Source organism: Abramis brama (genome assembly GCF_963993115.1).
Source record: "Abramis brama genome assembly, chromosome: 1".
NCBI lineage: Eukaryota > Metazoa > Chordata > Actinopteri > Cypriniformes > Leuciscidae > Abramis > Abramis brama.
Window position 1 is genome coordinate 42,513,121 of NC_139963.1, and position 21,509 is coordinate 42,534,629.

The following is a 21,509-nucleotide window of genomic DNA, read 5'->3' on the forward strand; positions in this document are numbered from 1 at the left end:
TGTATTGTTCCCTTTTAAAATGTTTGATTTTAAAACTCTGATATCATGTTTTATGTGTATACGTTATCTGTGAATATTCCCAAACTATCTAACAGTGCGATCTCTGTGGGTTATGCAATGTAATTTTTATTTTAAAAAAAACCAAAAAAAAAAAAAAACACATGTCTGTATTAAAGAAAAAAAGACTGATAAACATGTATTTGGAATGGAATTAAATAAGTAGGCTACTTTGGGTGTCTTGTTCATTATATTTATTTTCATATAAAAGCAACAGAACTTAAATTCCATCCAATTTATTAGCAACACTGTGCACGAGCGTGAATCCCGTGAATCCCGTGATATCCGTCTCTGATCTCACAGGTGTCAGATCCACTGCGAGAAGAGAGAACTGTCCGGCTTGCCTGCGCTTTTTGCACTCCTCCTCTCACTGCAGCCGCCTACTCTCGCCTACATTTCAGGCGAGGCAAGGCCATAGGGCAAGGCGCATCTCAAACAAGCCTAATAACACTAAAACAGCTCACGTTAGCTACAAGTTATCGCGAGAACAGATTTAGATCAGGCATACTACTGGCATACTAATGGGGTCCTTCGCCCGGACCCAATACACCGAGTAACCATATTATTCGCCACACCCCGATTGTTCACCACACCGGCAGCGACACCAGGAACACCGGTCGTACGGTGGTGGACATGGAGACCAGGTGATGACACGCAGATAACAGCAACTTCTCTGGAACCTGTGACACACGGAGGTCGGGCGGATTAGAGTTCATCAAAGAGAAAGAATGAAGAATAACTGGTTGAAAAGAAGACGGTCTGATCTAAAGATCTACTGTAGACCTCACAGCCGAGAGACACGCTTCAGTTTCAAGACAAGCCCACAAATAAATATATAGTTTTGTACATTTCTACTACAAAACTTATTATGAAGACATGGCTGAATAAATTATGACAATGTTTACTTTATGGTGTATATACTGCAATATGTTGTAGATGATTGTAAGAGTGCTTATTTTATCTCCCTCATCTGTTTGAATGAGCAGCTGGAAATAGTAAAGCACATACATTTCAAAATAAGAGTCCCTGTGTATTTCAAGCTTGTTTATAATTAACTCTTTCCCAGCATTGATGGAATTATCCAGTGATTATTTTCACTGTTATTCGGTAGAGGGCGCTATTAAAACACTTCTGAATGAGTACAGAAACTCCTGATCAAAACACAGGCAAAACATTAGTAGAAGAAAAGTAATAAAATCATTGCTTATGTCCGTTATAGTCTGTTGTCAGCTTTTTGTTAAAAGATTTTTTTTAAGAAACGAACACACATTTAAATGTTGATTAAAAAAAGAATGCATGAAGCTGGAATAAAGCGGTATATACATTCAACTAAATATTCTGGGGCCATGAAACTTTTGTGAAAATAATCAAAAATGCTGTCACCTAAAAAAAATATATATATATAAAAAAAAATGCTGATGGGGAAAGAGTTAAAAGTCTAGCATTTTGCATAAAATCTTTTTTTCTGGATATTGTTATGTTGGTTACACAATAAACAGTATCTGCTATTCAATTTAACAATCTAATAATCTAACTTGTCTCTGGGCCGCCCCATCACAGGAAGGCTAAGAACTAGGGAACTAGAGAACTAGATGCACCGATCCACATTTTTTCACTTCCGATCCGATCCCGATACCTGAATTTGGATATCGGCCGATACTATTCCGATACCAGAGCTGTGTTTGCTTTAATATTTTTGTTATCATTATTGTTTATTTTATATGATGCTGAAATAAACTTCTCTCAACAGGCAAGTATGATATACGTATGCATGTCCCAAAAGGCAACTTGAGGCAAGTATATAAGGTCAGAAAAGGAAGTAAAGAAATCCTGTTAACAGGAAAAATCCCATTCTGAAAACAAATATGCAACTTTAAGGGTTTCAAATTGATTGTCATGTCAATATTTATTACATTCCCAAAATGTCAAATACTTGAGTCTTGAAATATAAGAAAAGTGCAAGTGTAAACATCTTACACACACACTATCTGAAGGGTGATCCTCGCTCCGATGCGGTAACTCTCTCGATGAATGCTTGATCAACATCAGCATCTTGCAAACAGACTTTCTCTCATAACTCTGTGCCTCATTGAGCTGCGCATCTGTTTAGGAAATCCATTCCGCAGTTTGCAGCCAGCTAGCAGACTCGCCGGCGGGAATCACTTTTGGAGTAATTTCAGCAGACAACGTTAAAGCGCAGACATGACTCATGGATATCGGATATCTCCGCAGGTTGTATTGGGAAAATCCGATACCTGAATTACGCTGGTATCGGTCCCGATACCAATACTGGATCGGATCGGCCCCATCCCTACTAAGAACATTAACGCATTCAATAGATCGATTTTTTCTTAGCATCTGCACAATAATCTGTTTGTAATGGAAGCTTGTAAAAAAGGTAATTGTAACTTTTTATCTCAAAATTCTTACATTTTTCCTCAGATTTTACGAGTTTATATCTCACAATTCTGAGAGAAAAAAAAAGTCTGCATTTTTACAATTGCCTTTTTAACTTTTTTTATTCCATTGCAGAAACAAGCTTCCATAGTTTCCTTGATGATATCAGCTAAATCTAATACCGGTAATGGTATAGTTACCGGATACTATACCACACCGGCTCCGCCTAAAAATGCTCTTCAGAAACCTACGGGTGACGTCACGGACACTACGTCCATATTTTTTTACAGTCAGTGACACAGGTCTGTTTACATCCATCTCTCTCTCTGTGTCGATGACAGTTGCATTTTATTGGACGTTTAACGTGGAAATAACATAAGGATGTGTACCAGTAATGCTTCACTAAACAACGAGTAAAAAAGACTGGATTACGATAATATGTTGTACACACCACACGAGTACCTCAGAATAATACCATGGTATTTTTTTTTTTTAGTACGGTTGTATTAGATTTGATCACATATTGCTCTTCCATGGTAGCCTACTTTTTGTAAGGCTGATTTTGGAAACATTTTATGGTAACTCGACGTAACTTACCATTATATGAATGAATTTGGTAGCCTAGTTTTAATATTATGCCACGCTGAAACGAATGTACCACGGTATATCAGTACTGTATTTTGTTACAGCCATTAAAAAATATATCGAATTAGGCTATATTTTTTTTTAATCCAGTTTTATCTCTAGGATCAGTGATCAGTGATTGGTTAATTGTGTTATTGCGTCCTCACGTGGGTGAGTGCTGACTACATTAGGAGCTGGTGCAAGTTGTCTCACACTTAATAGATTTAGTTGCACAGGTCAAAATTGCACTGGCTTTCTGTATCACACACTGAAACTGAAATCAAAGACACAAACTACACATGTCGAGCATAAAAATACTCACATCTCAAACTTCAAACTCTTTCAACTGTAATCCACCAAAATGTATGCACATGTATTAATTACATTTCAGAGTTAAATTAAATAAAGCTGGGGGAAAAAATTTCAAAAGAAGATATTTTAAAGAAGGTTGGTAATTAAACAGTTGCTGGACCCCATTGACTTCCATAGTATTTTTTTTTCCTACTATGGAAGTCAATGGGGTCCATCAGTCGTTTGGTTACCGACTTTCTTCAAAATATCTTCTTTTGTGTTCAGCAGAAGAAAGAAAGTCATACAGGTTTGGAACAACTTGAGGAAGAGTAAATGATGACAGCATTTTCATTTTTGGGTGAACTATCCCTTTAATGTGTGTGTGTGTGTGTGTGTGTGTGTGTGTGTGTGTGTGTGTGTGTGTGTGTGTGTGTGTGTGTGTGTGTGTGTGTGTGTGTGTGTGTGTGTGTGTGTGTGAGAGAGAGAGAGAGAGTCTGTGTGTGTCTGTATGTGAGAGTGTGTGTGAGAGAGAGAGAGAGTCTGTGTGTGTCTGTATGTGAGAGAGTGAGTGTGTGTGTGTGTGTGTGTGTGTGTGGAACCACCTTAATTTGATAACGCTTCAAGGAACGACTGTAAGTGATCGCGTATCTGTCACGTTTGCAGGAACTTTTCTTTATAAAGACTGTTAGTATTCCTGTAAGAGATGGTCAGGTGATACACGTCATTTTCCTGATGATATCAGATGAAATATCACTCTGTTCCTGCAATGAATATTCAAAATGCTGATAAATGACCAATATTGAGAGACAATGTTAATGGCAGGAAGCTTTTAGCAGGGTCGTGCAGAGAGTTCCTCAGGGGCTCAATATATGTGTTACCGGCAAAGTGTGAAATCCCGGTATTGTATAGAATGCAAAAAATACATTACCTAATTCTATACATTACCTATATATTCTATATTCACTTTGCCGGTAACATGTACTACTATTGTCTCACCCTTGGGCAGTAGATGGCACTGTTTGCTTAACAAATTTATAATTTGGCTCAAATGTAAAAAAGGGGCACATTATATATATATATATATATATACATACATACATACATACATACATATACTGACATATATATATATATATACCCTTTCAACCCCACAGGGAAATCCACACTACAATGAGTAAAAGTAACATTGAGACAGTGTTGCAGTGAGATAATTAAATGAATATAAGTGATTGTTGAGCATTAGTGATGAACACCTGCTGTTAACAAGCAGAATCACTGAAGGAAAGAGAAACACAAGAACAGAAAATAAAGAAACACAATAACTACGACTGACTTCCAGCCATTACACATTATTGCACTTATTATTAACCAGTATGACTTTATTTCTGTCATACAGAAGTTGTTATTGAGATGTTTAATTGAAAATGTTTGTTTTACAACACAAATGTTTTTGTGTTACCATTATAGAGATCAGTGCTTGCTTTAGTTGGGTTGCTGATGCTAAAACATTTGGTTTTCTTTTGCTGCTTGAGCTGTGTTTTTGCAAGTCACACTTGTGTACACACAGTTTATGAATGATTGCGGTTGTAATGCTTATGATGACAAAATCGTCATATTGCCTGTTCATTCACTAAGGACTTAATTCTTACTCATTCAGAGTTTTCATTATCTGAAAACGTGTTACATTAGCACTCCTGTGAAACTACAGCAATAAATTACTATGACTCATTTTTTTAACACATCATGCATAAACCAAAAAAAACAAAGCTACAGTGTGTTTTAGAAACACAGAGATATCACAATTTAGCACATTAATCTCAACAATGGTGGCAATATTTATTTTTTATTATTATTCATGCAGCAGTGCATGCTGGGAGTTTTATATTATCCTGGAACCCAGCATGCATTGCGACATGAAACTTTTCACCATTGTTGAGATTCATGTGCTGATTGTTGATATCTGTGTGTGTCTGAGCCAAGCAGGAGTAAAATAAAATTGAATGCACTATATGATTACGATATTTTTCAGAAGACATGATTACATAAATATTGATTTCATTTTGTAGATTCACAGATATATGCTAAATATGAAATACCCATAATTTCAAGGAATATATACAGGACAAATCAGAAAATCAGACAGGTCCAGGATGATTGTGACATCATCACAAAAGAATAAACACACCTGATCAACTACCTCTTGACTTTTTCTTGCCATAACAAATGTGTTTTATAAACTTACTGTTACAGCAGTCAGAGAGAGATGAATGGTAAGAAGTCCAGGGACAAGAGACCAACTAAAGCAAATACTGATCTCAATCATGGTGACAACAAATTTTATTATTAACTAAATCTCTGTTAATTCTCAACAAGAACTTTTGTACATGTATGAAAGAAATAATTGTAAACTGGTTTTACACTCAGTGTTGCTGGAAGTCAGTTGTAGTTTTTGTGTTTCTCTTTTTTCTGTTCTTGTTTGTCTCTCTCCTTCAGTGATTCTGCTTTTCAGGTGTTCATCAGTGTCTCAATTCACTCACTTCTTTTCATTCAAGTGGACTATATTAGTGAACTAGGGAATAGTGTATGAGGGTATAGGGTACGATTGGGAAAACAGCCTCTGAGTGTCGACTTTGAGCACTGTTAATTCACAGTATATTCCTGTAGGCTAGTTTTGTTTTGTTTTAATGGATAATGGTATAATATTGTCACAATTTGGCCTGTTTTTACAGCAATGGTTAACAGCGCAGCATAAAAAAATCTGGACTAAATCGCCTACCCTGCCTTTAACTAACGTCGTTAAGTAACAAGATCCTGTAGTAAAGTGTTACCAGGATAGCAATCACTAAGTTTAGTGTTCTAAATGTATTTATATGTATATTTATATCGTCTTTGTAGGAAGGCGTAGGACCATAAAATGCAATGATACGATGTCATACCTGCCAGTCAACATATGTATATTTACATTTGCGCACCTGCTCATGCAGACATCACTCGTCATCAGCGCGTTTCATGAAGAGTTAGACAGACGTCAGTCACAGGGCGCCGCAACCGAAACAGCAGCCGCCTTTTACAGTTCCCCCTGAACTAAAACAACAAGCTTAAGCTGCGTTCACGCCATAACTAGTGTGATTTGGAAGAGATGGTAATCTGTGACGTTATACTCTGAGCAGTTCCTGACTCAAATGCATGCGTTTCTAATATCAACAATCAACACTGAAATGAATCCCCAGCAGTCAGATGGTACAGGTCAGAGCTCTTTAAGTTGGTTTTAGCGTTAAGCCTATTGACAACACAATCCAATCTTAAGTAAATTAATACATCATTCAACCGGACATAACTGTTTTATATAAATATAGGTTGTTTGCACACGTGATATCAGGAAGCAACTTAATACACACTTGCTGACAGGAGGGTGAAGGCGATGATGCAAATCGAGTTACCCCTCCCACTTCTCTTCTCTCTCTAACGGGATCTCTTATCCCGTGTGAATTGGCCATTACTATTACAGACGTCTTGTGGTAAAATTACATTACTCCGTCCACCCTTGTAAAACTAATCCCATCCGAATAGGGCCAAAGCCATTGTAGAAATGCTCTGTTCTAATCAGTCATGATTTTTTTTTTGAAAATATAAACAATTAGTCAATTAGTACTAATAGTTAGTAATTAGTAACAATACACTGATATGAGTCAATGTGAGAGTAGACCTACATGATGTTATTATTTAAATTACAGTTTAAATCACTGTTTCAAAGCAAATGCAGTAGAAAAGAGGTTGAGACACTGTACTGCAAAAATGCTTCTTTTTTTTTTTAGCTAAACCAGTTCAGCTGTGTGATCCTAAATGATACAGTAGTTTTCAATAGAAAAAATCAACATAGAGCTCAGTCTCTGATAAATCTCAGAAACAGCTTTTATACACTTCTTGAGAGATTTAATTGATTTGATTTGATTCGCAGTTTATACTGTATGTTTCAGTGGCTGACATCAGATTGCTTATTATTTGCCATAGAAATGAATTTAAATGGTAATAAAAAAGTTGTCAACTGAAACATTTGAAATAAAATAATAATTTACAATTTAAATAAAAAACAACTGAAATAAAATAATTATTTATTTGGTTGAACTAAGAAAATAAGCCAAATAAGGTGAAATGAACATGAACTTCACTGTTAACCCTTACTGTAAAAAAAGGCCAAATTCTGACAATATCATACCATTTTCCATTAAAACAGTAATATACCGTATAAAACAAAAATAGCCTACAGGAATATACTGTGAATTAACAGTGCTCAAAATCGACACTCAGAGGCTGTTTTCCCAATCACACCCTATATCCTCATTCACTATTCCCTACATTAGTTCACTAATATAGTCCCCTTGACAGAGTGAATGAAAAGAAGTGAGTGAATTGAGACTGATGAACATCTGATAAGCAGAATCACTGAAGGACAGAGAAACAAGAACAGAAAAAAGAGAAACACAAGAACTACAACTGACTTACAGCAACACTGAGTGTGAAACCAGTTTACGATTATTTCTTTCATACATGTACAAAAGTTCTTAATAATAAAGTTTGTTGTCACCATGATGGAGATCAGTATTTGCTTTAGTTGGTCACTTTTCCCTTGACTTCTTACTATTCATTTCTCTCTGGCTGCTGTAACAGTGAGTTTATAAAAGACATTTGTTATGGCAAGAAAGAGCCAAGAGGAAGATGATCAAGTGTTTTTGGCTTTTGTGATGATGTCACAATCAACCTGGACATGTCTGATTCTCTGATCTTTCCTGTATTTATTCGTTGCATTTATGGGTATTTCATATTTAGCATATATCTGTAAATCTGCAACATAAAATCAAAATTTCTGTAAAAAGGTCTTCTGAAGAATATTGTAATCATATTAAATCATGTTTAACTCCTGCTTGATTCAGACACACAGAGACATCAACAATCAGCATATGAATCTCAACAATGGTGACGATCAAAAGTTTCATGTCGCAATGCATGCTGGGTTCCAGGATAATATAATACTCCCAGCATGCACTGCTGCATGAATAAAAAAATATATATTGCCACCATTGTTGAGATTCATGTGCTAAATTGTGATATCTCTGTGTTTCTAATAGACAGTGTAGCTCTGTTTCTTTGGTTGTGCATGATGTGTTACAAAAAAATTGTCATTGTAATTTATTGCTGTGGTTTCACAGTGGTGGTAATGTAATACTTTTTATTGAGAATTAAACTCTGAATGAGTGAGAATGAATTCCTTAGTGAATGAACAGGCACTATGATGATTTTGTCATCATAATCAAAATAACCACAATCATTCATAAACTGCGTGTGTGCACAAGTGTGATTTGCAAAAACACAGCTCAAGCAGTAAAGGAGAAACTTATGTTTTAGCATCAGCATCCCAACTAAAGCAAGCACTGATCTCTATAATGGTAACTTCAAACCAAACATTTTCAAATAAACATCTTAATAACAACTTCTGTAGATGTATGACAGAAATAAAGTCATACTGGTTAATAATAAGTATAATAATGTGTAATGGCTGGAAGTTTGTTATAGGTCTTGTGTTTCTCCATTTTCTGTTCTAACAGCAGGTGTTCATCACTAATGCTCAACAATCACTTACATATTCTCTTAATTATCTCACTACAGCACTGCATCAATGTTACTTTTTACTCAGTGTGGATTTTCCTGTGGGGTTGAAAGGGTTAACAGTGTAAGATAAAAAGACACACCCACAAAATGTATTTTAACAGTAATAAACTGTAAATTCTAAAACAGGTATATACTGGCAACACTGTTGCCAGTAATTTACTGTAAAATCTTGTTTTTGGGTCACCATTGTGCTGAAGAGTAGAGCCTGTGCTTCAGTCCAGGAGAAGATCTACAAACATTGATGATATGCTGCATGTTGCTTTATTTAAAAGGTGGTGACTGTGTAGTTGCTGGTCCAGTGGAAATCTCTTTATTTACAATTTTTTTGTGGTTTCAAATGAAATAAGTTCACAGTAATACTTTGCTCTTATTAATGCATTATTAATGTTATTAATGCATTATAAGGTCAATTTAAGGCAGTCGGTTTCTGCAAGTGTAATTAGTTAACGTGAATTTTAATTTAGTGCATTTTTACAGAAACAAACTGTAGATTACAGTAAAGAACTGTACAATTAACAGTATATTACTGGCAACAGTGTTGCCAGTATTTTACAGTAAAAAACCCCCGGTAAGGTCTAACAGTGTTTGGTATAGAAAACTTAAAATTAAGTTCACTTTACTTAGTTATTTACAAATACTTTCATATTTATGTATAAACAAAAGTTCAAATAACAAAAATTTTCAGACAAAAAAGTAAACCGCAGTAACTGAGTCCATGTAAAAATAAGTTAAGTAAAGTGTTGACAGTGTAAGACAGATATTGGCATCATGTTCATTGATGATGTGAAGTATTGAGGAAAATGTCTTTGTCCCAAACACTATGAAAGTATGTATAATAATACTATAAAATGTATGTATATAAGCTATATATTTAATGCTGTTTTCTCTTCTTTCTATCCTGAATTTTCTTCAGCACTCGATCAACTACCGGATGAGCACAGGAAAATACAACATGGTGAATCTGTCTTTATTAAGTTATAATTGCTCATTTAAAGTCTGTTTACAGTCATAAAATATCTACATGTGTGTATTCATTTAGTTTTGTGTATATATTGGGTCATATAAATGGTTATCAGATGTTTATAATGTATATTTATTCAGTCACTGATGTACTTGTGTGATGTTAACAGCCTATAAACACAACTCATGATTGTAATTTGTTTGTAATTTCAATGTCAAGTCAAATCATCTTTATTTATATAGTGCTTTTTACAATACAGATTGTTTCACTGCAGCTTTACAGAGATAACAGTTTGATTCTGCTGTACAGATCTAATGTTATTTTCTGCTCTATTTCAGAATTTTATTTAGAACGTGATCAACTTTTACAAATTCAGAAGATTATTTTCCCCAAAGGTGAATTTGTTTATGTCCTTTATTAAAATATGAATTACTTTTGAATTATTTTGCAAAACAATTAATTAATACACTGTGCATCATTATGTCTATTCATTATATTTTATTATAGGATATACAGTATAAACTGTGTAAAGTCTTCTAGGATTTTGTTGCTCTTGAAGCTGTGATTAAAATTATTGATCTGATTATTGATCTAAAGATGAATTCTGTTATGAAGCCTTTATAACTTCATACTTTCTGTTTCATAATTAGCTGTCGCACATTTAAGAACACACACAGGAGAGTAAAATATTTAAAGTATTAAAAAGTATTTATTTTAAATTCATCATCATGTCAAACATTTATTAATTTATTATTATTATTATTATTGTTAATGTTTTTGAGTTTTTGGTATAATGCACTGCATAAATGCTATCAAATGATTCACATACTAAATGATCAAGGATGTTTTCCCTACTATTCTTGCATAAGAATTTTGGGTAACACGTTATTTTACAGCGTCCTTGTTCCATATGTTACATGTACTTCATAGTAGCAACAACCTAACAACCACCCAGAATGCCCTAGCAACTGCATAGCAACACCCAGGCAAATGCCTAGCAACCATCAGCCAAAATACCAAAATACCCTAGCAACCACCCAGAACACTCTAGCAACCGCCTAGCAACATACTAGCAACCACCCAAAATACCCTAGCAACCTCATAGCAAACCCCCAGAACACCCTAACAAGTTCAAGCTTTTTAAACTACTTAAGACTTTCTGTCAGGTTTTCTCAATCCAACTTCAACGTTTGCTTACAAACATTTTAATCTAGTTTACAATTAATGCAATATTTTTATTATTTATTATCTTGTTCTAAAGTTACCATGATCCCATATTATAAAATATAATTCTTTATTTTGTTATATGCTCATCTGTAAAGCAGACTTTTCAATATTTTCTGCAGTGAATGTGATTCTGGATGCTGATACGGCTCATCCACGTCTCATCGTGTCTGATGATGGGAAACAAGTGGAATGTGGAAACAAAGAACAGAACGCAGTGGATGGGGGAAAAGACAGGTTTGATGAATATCTTGGTGTTCTCGGGAAGGACGGATTCTGCTCAGGGTGTTTTTACTTTGAGGTGCAGGTGAAGTATCAAACTGAGTGGGAAATAGGAGTGGCCAGAGAATCCAGTAACAGGAGTGGCTGGTTCAATCTGAGTCCTGACGTTGGATACTGGACTGTGAGATGGAGAGATGTGAGGTATTCGGCTCGTGAGTCTTCACCTGTCTCTCTTTCTCTGAGAGTGAAGCCTCAGAGGATCGGTGTGTTTGTGGATTATGAGGAGGGTCTCGTCTTCTTTTATGATGTGAAGTCCATGTTTCATATCTACACTTACACTGGTCAGTCTTTTAATGAGAAACTCTATCCATTTGTTTGTTTGGGGTATCGGTGGAATGAAAACTCCACACCACTGATTATCTGTGATTAATAATGAGATCAGTGAATGAATTTACATGATCAAGTGAAATAAAAGGAAATACAATACAATAAGTGTAACAGCCACAAATATGAACTATTATTCAGAAATGTGGACACAGAAGTGTGTGTGAGGGGTTCATCTGATCTCTGATCACCTGTTATCCATCAGCACCTCCTCATCTCCACTAGATAGTGAATGAAAGTCACCATGAAGTGCTGATCGCACAGTGAACTGTTCCTCCCTCAATAGTGTTTGGTGTTTGTTGATGAATGTCCAGATTGAGTAAATCTGGAATCAAAGAACAAGCTCAAATATAAGACATTTTCATGTGTGTAACGTTTTGCTCACTACATCATTCCCACAATGCCATTTGTGTTATTCAGTTTTCATGACTTACAGTGAGGAAAATAAGTATTTGAACACCCTGCTATTTTGCAAGTTCTCCCACTTAGAAATCATGGAGGGGTCTGAAATTGTCATCGTAGGTGCATGTCCACTGTGAGAGACATAATCTAAAAAAAAAAAAATCCAGAAATCACAATATATGATTTTTTAACTATTTATTTGTATGATACAGCTGCAAATAAGTATTTGAACACCTGTCTATCAGCTAGAATTCTGACCCTCAAAGACCTGTTAGTCTGCCTTTAAAATGTCCACCTCCACTCCATTTATTATCCTAAATTAGATGCACCTGTTTGAGGTCGTTAGCTGCATAAAGACACCTGTCCACCCCATACAATCAGTAAGAATCCAACTACTAACATGGCCAAGACCAAAGAGCTGTCCAAAGACACTAGAGACAAAATTGTACACCTCCACAAGGCTGGAAATGGCTACGGGGAAATTGCCAAGCAGCTTGGTGAAAAAAGGTCCACTGTTGGAGCAATCATTAGAAAATGGAAGAAGCTAAACATGACTGTCAATCTCCCTCGGACTGGGGCTCCAGGCAAGATCTCACCTCGTGGGGTCTCAATGATCCTAAGAAAGGTGAGAAATCAGCCCAGAACTACACGGGAGGAGCTGGTCAATGACCTGAAAAGAGCTGGGACCACCGTTTCCAAGGTTACTGTTGGTAATACACTAAGACGTCATGGTTTGAACTCATGCATGGCACGGAAGGTTCCCCTGCTTAAACCAGCACATGTCAAGGCCCGTCTTAAGTTTGCCAATGACCATTTGGATGATCCAGAGGAGTCATGGGAGAAAGTCATGTGGTCAGATGAGACCAAAATAGAACTTTTTGGTCATAATTCCACTAAACGTGTTTGGAGGAAGAAGAATGATGAGTACCATCCCAAGAACACCATCCCTACTGTGGAGCATGGGGGGGGGTAGCATCATGCTTTGGGGGTGTTTTTCTGCACATGGGACAGGGCGACTGCACTGTATTAAGGAGAGGATGACCGGGGCCATGTATTGCGAGATTTTGGGGAACAACCTCCTTCCCTCAGTTAGAGCATTGAAGATGGGTCGAGGCTGGGTCTTCCAACATGACAATGACCCGAAGCACACAACCAGGATAACCAAGGAGTGGCTCTGTAAGAAGCATATCAAGGTTCTGGCGTGGCCTAGCCAGTCTCCAGACCTAAACCCAATAGAGAATCTTTGGAGGGAGCTCAAACTCCGTGTTTCTCAGCGACAGCCCAGAAACCTGACTGATCTAGAGAAGATCTGTGTGGAGGAGTGGGCCAAAATCCCTCCTGCAGTGTGTGCAAACCTAGTGAAAAACTACAGGAAACGTTTGACCTCTGTAATTGCAAACAAAGGCTACTGTACCAAATATTAACATTGATTTTCTCAGGTGTTCAAATACTTATTTGCAGCTGTATCATACAAATAAATAGTTAAGAAATAATACATTGTGATTTCTGGATTTTTTTTATAGATTATGTCTCTCACAGTGGAGATGCACCTACGATGACAATTTCAGACCCCTCCATGATTTCTAAGTGGGAGAACTTAGCAGGGTGTTCAAATACTTATTTTCCTCACTGTATATGTGGATAGCGTAAAGAATTAGTAGAGTCCAAACTTCTGATCCGACACAGATGAATAGATGATTTTAAGTTCATTCATGTATTCATATATTCTTAAGTAATCGCTTGTATTCTTCATTTTCATTCTTTTATTATTATGATGGATATCGTTCACCCAAAAATAAAATTTTCATGTCTTTCCAACCCTGTTTTTATTGTTCTATTAAACTAAATATTGAGATGTTATCAGTCTGAGCCATTGTATACACAGTTGATTTTTACTGTCAAGCTCTTGAAGGACTAAATGAGTCTCATAATAATATGTGTTCTGAGTTAATAATGTCTTTAATGGACGGATATCGCGGGATTCACACTCATGTACAGTGTTGATGATGCAATTTAAGTTCTGTTGCTTTTATATGAAAATAAAAATAATGAACAAGAAACCCAAAGTACTGTTATTTATTTCCCTTCGCAAGACGCGTTTATAAATCCTTTTTACTTTAATTACAGACATGTTTTTATATTTATTTATTTATTTATATGACAATAAAATAGCCAATATGGAAAATATTTGGGAATATTCACACATAATTTATACACATAAAACATGATATCAGAGTTTTAAAATGAAACATTTTAAAAGAGAACAACTCATCATGGCTGTTTAAACCAATGAGCATTAGGCTTTGTCGTCAGCAAGTCGTTTCCCATCATGCTTTAGTTCAGCGCAGTCGGTGGAGAGCCACTGTTTCCGACTGCAGAATCCGACACGTCCGCCTCGCCGTCGCCAGAGTTTGTTGACATACGTCAGCATGACATCAGAGCAAGGCGGACCGCACTCGTATAATATCTGCTGAAAACCATCTTTCAAAAATATATAATAATTAATAATATATATATATAAGGTGGACCGCACTCAGACACATTTCTAACCGGCTGTTGCTTGCTTGGTCCCTGTTATATAATCATTTTTCACCCCATAGATATTTCATTTGGAACAATTGCAATATATAGGCTAATATATTTTTTTAAATCCTTATTTTTGGAAAGATGGTTTCAGCAGGTATAACATGAGTAGATCAATTACTAAATCAAGAAGGGATGTTTTATTCTGAGTTTCTAGATTTCCAGAAATTCCAGTGACACCAGGAGAGTTTTCTATTGTGGGATGTGATTCCCACAGGAGTCTTGGCGTTATTCAGAACCAAACCAGTATTGCCTCTTTCTTCCTTTGATTTATTTGATACTGCAATTGGGAAACTTTGTTTTGCCCCCGGAGTCTTAAATGTTAATAAAACTATTTGTTCATTATTTCAAAAAGACATTGTCTCCAGGCCAAACTATTGTTTATTGGAATAGACGGGTTAAAGGTTTGTTATGGAAGACCATCTGGACTTTACCAAACAAATATTTATTGGTAAATAAAATTATGGAAATAACTTTCCAAACGTACCCAGTAGTTTTTGTTCAATTTAAAAAGGATATTGATCTGAACTATTCTATTTGCAATACATTTGCTGAAACCTTGTTTCATTTATTTTGGCATTGCGCCCATGTAAGAAGATTTTGGAAATGATTTGTCTAGATTTATAAATGGCAATTTGACCCCAATTTTACTAATATCCCCTCAAATAAAACGAAAGAATACTATATCATAAATTACATTTTTGCTAAATTCAATGTACATAAATGTAAGTAGGCTACAGTGACTATTTTTCATTCACACAATAAGAAAACACTTAAAACTGTTTCTGTTTGTGAATCCTTTGATATATTTATATGTTTAGCCTCCCCCTGGCTGTCTGTTTTTCTATGTGTATATATGTATTATTTACTGTAGTTCTGACTGTACATTAGGGATGGGAAAATGAAACCTCAGGCTTTCCCCTGAATGTTTCGGGAAAAGATTCGAAGCTTCAAGATTGTCGAAAACAGCGCCATCTTGTGGCGATCAAAGTTATTGCAGCCATGTTAATGAGCAGCTGAGTCTGAGTGCGCAACGCCGTTGTTTTATCCCACAAATAAAAGCCTGACAACGCTAAATGTTCAGTTTTCTGATAATATAATTCACATATTAAAGTGTAGCAATAAAATAAATGTAACAAACAATAGCCTACTAATTATAAAACTACCAACAGAGTTACTTGATGCAAGTTGGTCTAATTATTTTATGGTTTCTATGCTGTTTATGTGTCAGAATATATCATCATGTAACATAGGCTATAGGCTTATTTAAATATATTTAAAAGAAAATGATAGTAAATGGACTTTAACTTCCAAAAACCTGTAAAGTGGTCTGGGTTCAAGCATTCCGACACGCAAAGTGAAGCATTTCACGTGACTGGAAAGAAAGTGAGGCTTCAGGCTTGTTCGACTTGAACCGGCGCTGCACAAACCGATGGGTGAGTGAATATCAAAATACCGCGAGAGCGAATAGAGAGCAGATAAGCTCCTCATTGCTCTCGCGGACGCGGTACTTTGATGCCATATAAACCGGTCGGTCTGTGCAGCGCCGGTTCAAGTCGAACAAGCCTATCATTTTTCGTTGATCACGTGTTTCTCTGAAAACAAGACGTGCTCCGGCACGAGCTTCATGAGAAATTGCGCTGCGTCCTCGATACGCGCTTTGAAGCTTCAGTGTCAAATGTAACATCGCTACTGTACATTGACTTTGTTTGTTTGAAGATTTCTTTTAAACACTGATTCATTTGAACTCACACAGACATCAATAATGTGCATATGAATGCATGCTGGGAGCCAGCATATTTTAAAACCCATTGCTCCCAGCATGCATTGCTGCTGTGTGTAAAACAAGATAACACATAGGCTACAATAACAGAACGAGAAAGACAAATAATGCATTTTATTATAAAACTTTATTGAAGGTTTGTTTCTCCTGGATCAGGATGAAATGATATGAAAAAGATGTGAGAGCCAGAGGCTGATAAAACCAGACATTTAAGAGAAAGAGAAATCCAGTGCTCTGCGTTGCACCCGTTCACTTTAAAACCATTCAGACTCAACAACAGCCCGTATGAACATCCACATGAAGCCGTCTTGAGACGTGTTCGTTTAACTCTACACCACTGCATTTCAAACGCCGGCTGTTCATTTCAACAAAGTAAGTGTGCTTTCAGTGACACCAGTCCTTTAAAACAACAGGTCACTGGGAAAGCACTGCTCGTATTTAAATAACACAACAGTGAAACCCGAACCGCATCGGCTGATTCTGGACGAGTTTCTCGACAGCATCTGTTGAACATCCACTTTGGCCTCTTGATCATTGGCAACGTGTAAAATCTATCAGAAATAAACATAAAACAAGCTGACGCTAGAAGCCCTGCAGCTCTCAGAACACGCCGGCACTGAGATCACAGGCTGGCCCGTGTGAAAGGCGACACATGCCCACTGAAGCAGTGATGCGTGTCCTCAAGAAGAAGTCGGGCCGTGGTTTGGCTGTGACAGGGGTGATGCGCTGCTATAGTTTCAGTGTTCCCGGTGGAAGACTTCCATTGCACAGTCTGTAGAAGCGCAGATCGTTCACGATACGATACACTCCCTGAGAAAATGACGGCAGGTCCTGTGAGGGGCGGAAAAGACAGAAAAGAGACGTGACTTGCATTTGAACTTTCTATTTATCAAAGAATCCTGAATAAATATGAAGCAGCACAACAGTTTTCAACATTAATAATAATAAATGTTTCTTGAGCATCAAATCATCATATTAAAATGATTTCTGAAGGATCATGTGACACTGAAGACTGAAGTAATGATGCTGAAAATTCAGCTTTGATCACAGGAATAAATTACATTTTAAAATATATTCACATAGAAAAATTAATCATATTTCACAGTAGTACTGCTTTTTTGATCATTGACATAAATGCAATCTTGGTGAGCACTTCTTCAAAAAAGATATAGCCCAGGGCTCTACGCTAACTTTTTTCCCAAGGAGTACATGTGCTCCTAAATGAAAAAATTTAGGAGCACACAAAGAAATATAGGAGCACAGTGAAAAAAGTTGATTAAACTGCTCAATTCATATGGATTAGTTTTATGATCTTTTTATGAACGTTTTTCGAAGCATCAAAGTGGTAGTTGTGTAGGCTGTCAATGGAGGGAAAGAAATCTCTCAATTTCATCAAAAAGTTCTTCATTTGTGTTCTGAAGATGAGTGAAAGTCTTACGGGTTTGGAACAACATGATGGAGAGTAATAAATGACAGAATTTTCTATTTTGGGTGAACTAACGTTACCTGTTTAATAATTATGCAATTATTATTTTAACCTACTTCAAAATATATAAAAAGAATGAACACCTCAATAAAGTATAAAGTGCTAAAAACAAAACAAATGCCTGCTTGCTTTTTTCCTTTGCAGTACTTGCAGTAGCCTATATTAAGTTACATCAAAAATGAGTTTTTGTCGTCTTCCTGTCCTCAGTGTGGACTGTTTTGGTCGTAACTTCAGTTTATGCACTTGGTCTTTTGGTGGGACATAATTAAAATAAAATTTGGTGGGTTGCTAATAAAATTTTGATACTCATTTGCAAGTAGGCCTATTGATAGTGTGCGGGAGGTCTTTTTTTTTTTTTTTTTTCACTTGGTCTTTTGAGATAATGACTATAGGCTTCATACTGTGTTGCGTATCTAGCTCACTAAGTGTATACTTTACTTTTTTTATGGTGTAGCGGCCTGTTTACACCTGGTCACTGCTACGTTTTTACTGATCAAAACGATTTCATGCGTTTTTACTGATCAAAACGATTCCATTTACACCTAGTCACATTGTGTGTTTTCGCAAAACTAAATCGGATCTTCTATTCCCGCGTTATATGCAGATTTAATGTAGGCTTAGTTCACGTCACCAAAAGCAACAGATATGACCAGCATTTTATTGATCATCATAAGCTCATTTAAAAAAATCAGCGATAGGAGAGAGCGACAGCAGCACTGGTAACCGTTAGCCTAATATCATTTCGTTTCTTTACTATTAATGAATATAGAGATGGGGAGTCGACTCCAAAAGAGTCGATTCCTCGACTCTCACTAGCCCTAGTGTCGGAATCGACTCCAGGTCAGGAATCGACTCCCAGTGTCGAGTGTTTTTTTCAAGTTCAACACAGCAACAGTTCATTATAACGAAAAGATTATAATGAATGTAAAGATACGGAAATTAAAACAAAAAGATAAAGAAATGAGAGGAAAAAATAAGTAATGCCAGGAAAACAAAGAACAATAATGTATAGATAGTTTTTTTCTGTTGGGTCTGTTTTGCGGCTCAATCAATCATGATGTGGTTCAATACAGTCAATTGGTTGTGATTGGCACAAAACACTGCAGTAGGTTTTACGAACCAATCATGTACCAGTCCTCAGGGTGAGAGTGGGACATGCCCATAATTGGTAAGTGGTGGTTGATTGAGTGATACTGTTGAGTGATGACTGTTTTTGAATCCAGTAACGTTAACTTATAATGGCAACCCCGACCTCAACCGTGTGGAAATATTTCAACCAGACCGAAGACAAAACTAAAGTTCGTTGTGATATTTGTAAACGTTGTTTAAAATTCAACAGTTCAACGTCGTGCATGTTTATGAAATGCAAAAACGGCAATAAAACTGGTAATGTGTTGCAATCAGTCATTAAATATACTTTTTTATTTCATATAGGCATTCTTAGAGGTGATTTTTGTTTCTTGTCTGTGTTGATTAATTTTTCAATATTAAACATTTTAATAATGACCTTTACTTATTTGTATACAAAATTAGACGTTTTCTACAGAAGAGCTTTGATATCTATAATTTCCAGGTAATGTATGTAATCATGTAGGTTATCCCTAAATAAGACATTAAAAGACAAGTGCTGTGTAAATAAGAGTATAGTGTTTAGTGTTGTACTTCTGAAAACTGAAGGGAGTAAATTAAGTGTATAACAAAAACTATGTAATGCTTTGTGTGCTTGTCAATTCTTATATATGCATCCTTGTTTCCTTTCCTCTTACCTCCATCCCCTTAGGATGCGAGGATGGAACATTAACATTAGTGAAAAGGCATGTACTCACTCTATATGAAGTTCATTTTCTATTATTAAATGACAAGTGCATTAAAAACTATTATTAAACAACAGTTATTATTGGTAATAATATAACTAATATTTTTCAATGTTAAACAAAAAAAGTTAAAAAAAAAAGTTAAACATGCTTAAGTTAAAGTTCATAGCTTCACTACATTAAAATTATATAAAATAATATACAAAATAAATAGATAAATACACTGTCTAAAACAAGTCTGCTTTTACAAGTTTAATGATTAATACTAACATATTGCACACTTAAATATGATTTGAAGAAGCTGCGATGTGAAAAGGAGGGGGATTTATAAGGTTTAGTTGATTAAACATTTTAGTATAGGAAACATTTGTATCCTCGCTCTTGACTCCTCAGGAAGCCTCCTCGTTCCTCGCCCTCCTCCCGGTGGAATTAAAGAATTTAGATGTCCTACATGAGAGCGGAGCTCGATCGGTTTCAGGGTCGTAGGACATACGAGCGAGAAGTGAGGAAACGAGGAAGCATATTGAGACGCACCTTCTGAATCCTGACCCTATTTTAATTCAAAGTAAATGGAGTCGAGGAGTCGATTCCACCGACTCCAAAATTAGGAGTCGGGAGTCGGAGTCGACTCCAAAAAAACCGGAACCGAACACCCCTAAATGAATATGATTGTGTGATGAGCGTCTACGACTTACTTTCACTTTAATTCGCGGCAGTTTGCGCGTTAGCTTGATGAATGGATCGCTCATCTGTCGTGATGCGTGTTGCAGTAGCGTCATCATATCTGGCTATAACATGACATATAGCCAATAACACGCTCTCACACGTTTATTTTTAGCACTGTTGGGAGGACTCTCTCACTTAAAATCCAGCAGTTCCCGCACATTCCCACACTATTTCAGTGATTGGCTCAATGGTTGCGAATCGTCGCTCCCATTTGAATAAAGTTAAGCGCGTCATCATGTTCACATCACGCAGTTGCGACCCCGTCCTCTTGCTTGCTTTCCATGTGAAATCAATGGTATGCTTCGCTTCATCGCGCTGTTGTCTTCAGTGTATTGAGAACAGCCCGTCACTCGCGCACTGTGCTCGTAAATTATTTTTCAAGTTCGCACATAACTATTTTTAGGCGCAAATGCGAGTGAATTACTCGCACTGTAGAGCCCTGTAGCCTATATAAAATAATTATGGTCATGTAAACAATTAGATTATTTAGTTTGCCAGGCAAAGCTTGGCTAAGAGAGAAAATGTTCCAGTCCTTCACATTAGTAAAACACTCCAGTAATTAGAGCTTCAGGAATGAATCACATCAGTCACGTTCACTCACTCTCTCTGGCGTGAAGTTTCGGGCAAGCGTTGTGCGCTGGTGAGGGTCGAGGCCTTGGCAGCCGTTGAGAAACTCTGGCAAGAAGGACGAGTAAAACGCTTGGAAATCCACAGCCGCCATGTTGTAGAGCGCCAGCGTGATGTCATCCTGGAGGAGGTCGTGACTCTTGTGCAGCAGGACTTGCAGAAGAACATTTATGAAGTGGAACAGCATGGAGTTCCTGAACAGCTTCTGAAATACACACACACACACATCACTGACCAAACCACTGACCAAACCACACATCA

At 36.6% G+C, this 21,509-nt stretch overlaps 2 protein-coding genes and 1 long non-coding RNA gene across 5 annotated transcripts in view; 2 read left to right on the top strand and 1 right to left on the bottom strand.

The window, feature by feature from the left end:
- Positions 1-21,509, top strand: part of LOC311092393 (butyrophilin subfamily 1 member A1-like) — a 146,157-nt gene that overhangs the window by 65,132 nt on the left and 59,516 nt on the right. The window lies entirely within an intron of this gene.
- On the top strand, positions 9,652-11,578 carry LOC311092590. The gene is made up of 3 exons (XR_014608275.1): positions 9,652-9,991; positions 10,348-10,392; positions 11,344-11,578. It is a non-coding gene; the product is annotated as an uncharacterized lncRNA (long non-coding RNA).
- The window catches only part of LOC311092152 (exportin-6-like), a 41,783-nt gene continuing 36,983 nt past the window's right edge, over positions 16,710-21,509 (bottom strand). For both annotated transcript variants that reach the window (XM_084128525.1, XM_084128526.1), the window contains 2 exons: positions 21,223-21,453; positions 16,710-17,426 (listed from right to left, as the gene is read on the bottom strand). In XM_084128525.1, coding sequence (XP_083984651.1) covers positions 17,325-17,426; positions 21,223-21,453 — 333 coding nt within the window. In that variant the 3' untranslated portion in view covers positions 16,710-17,324. The remainder of the gene's footprint in view (positions 17,427-21,222; positions 21,454-21,509) is intronic.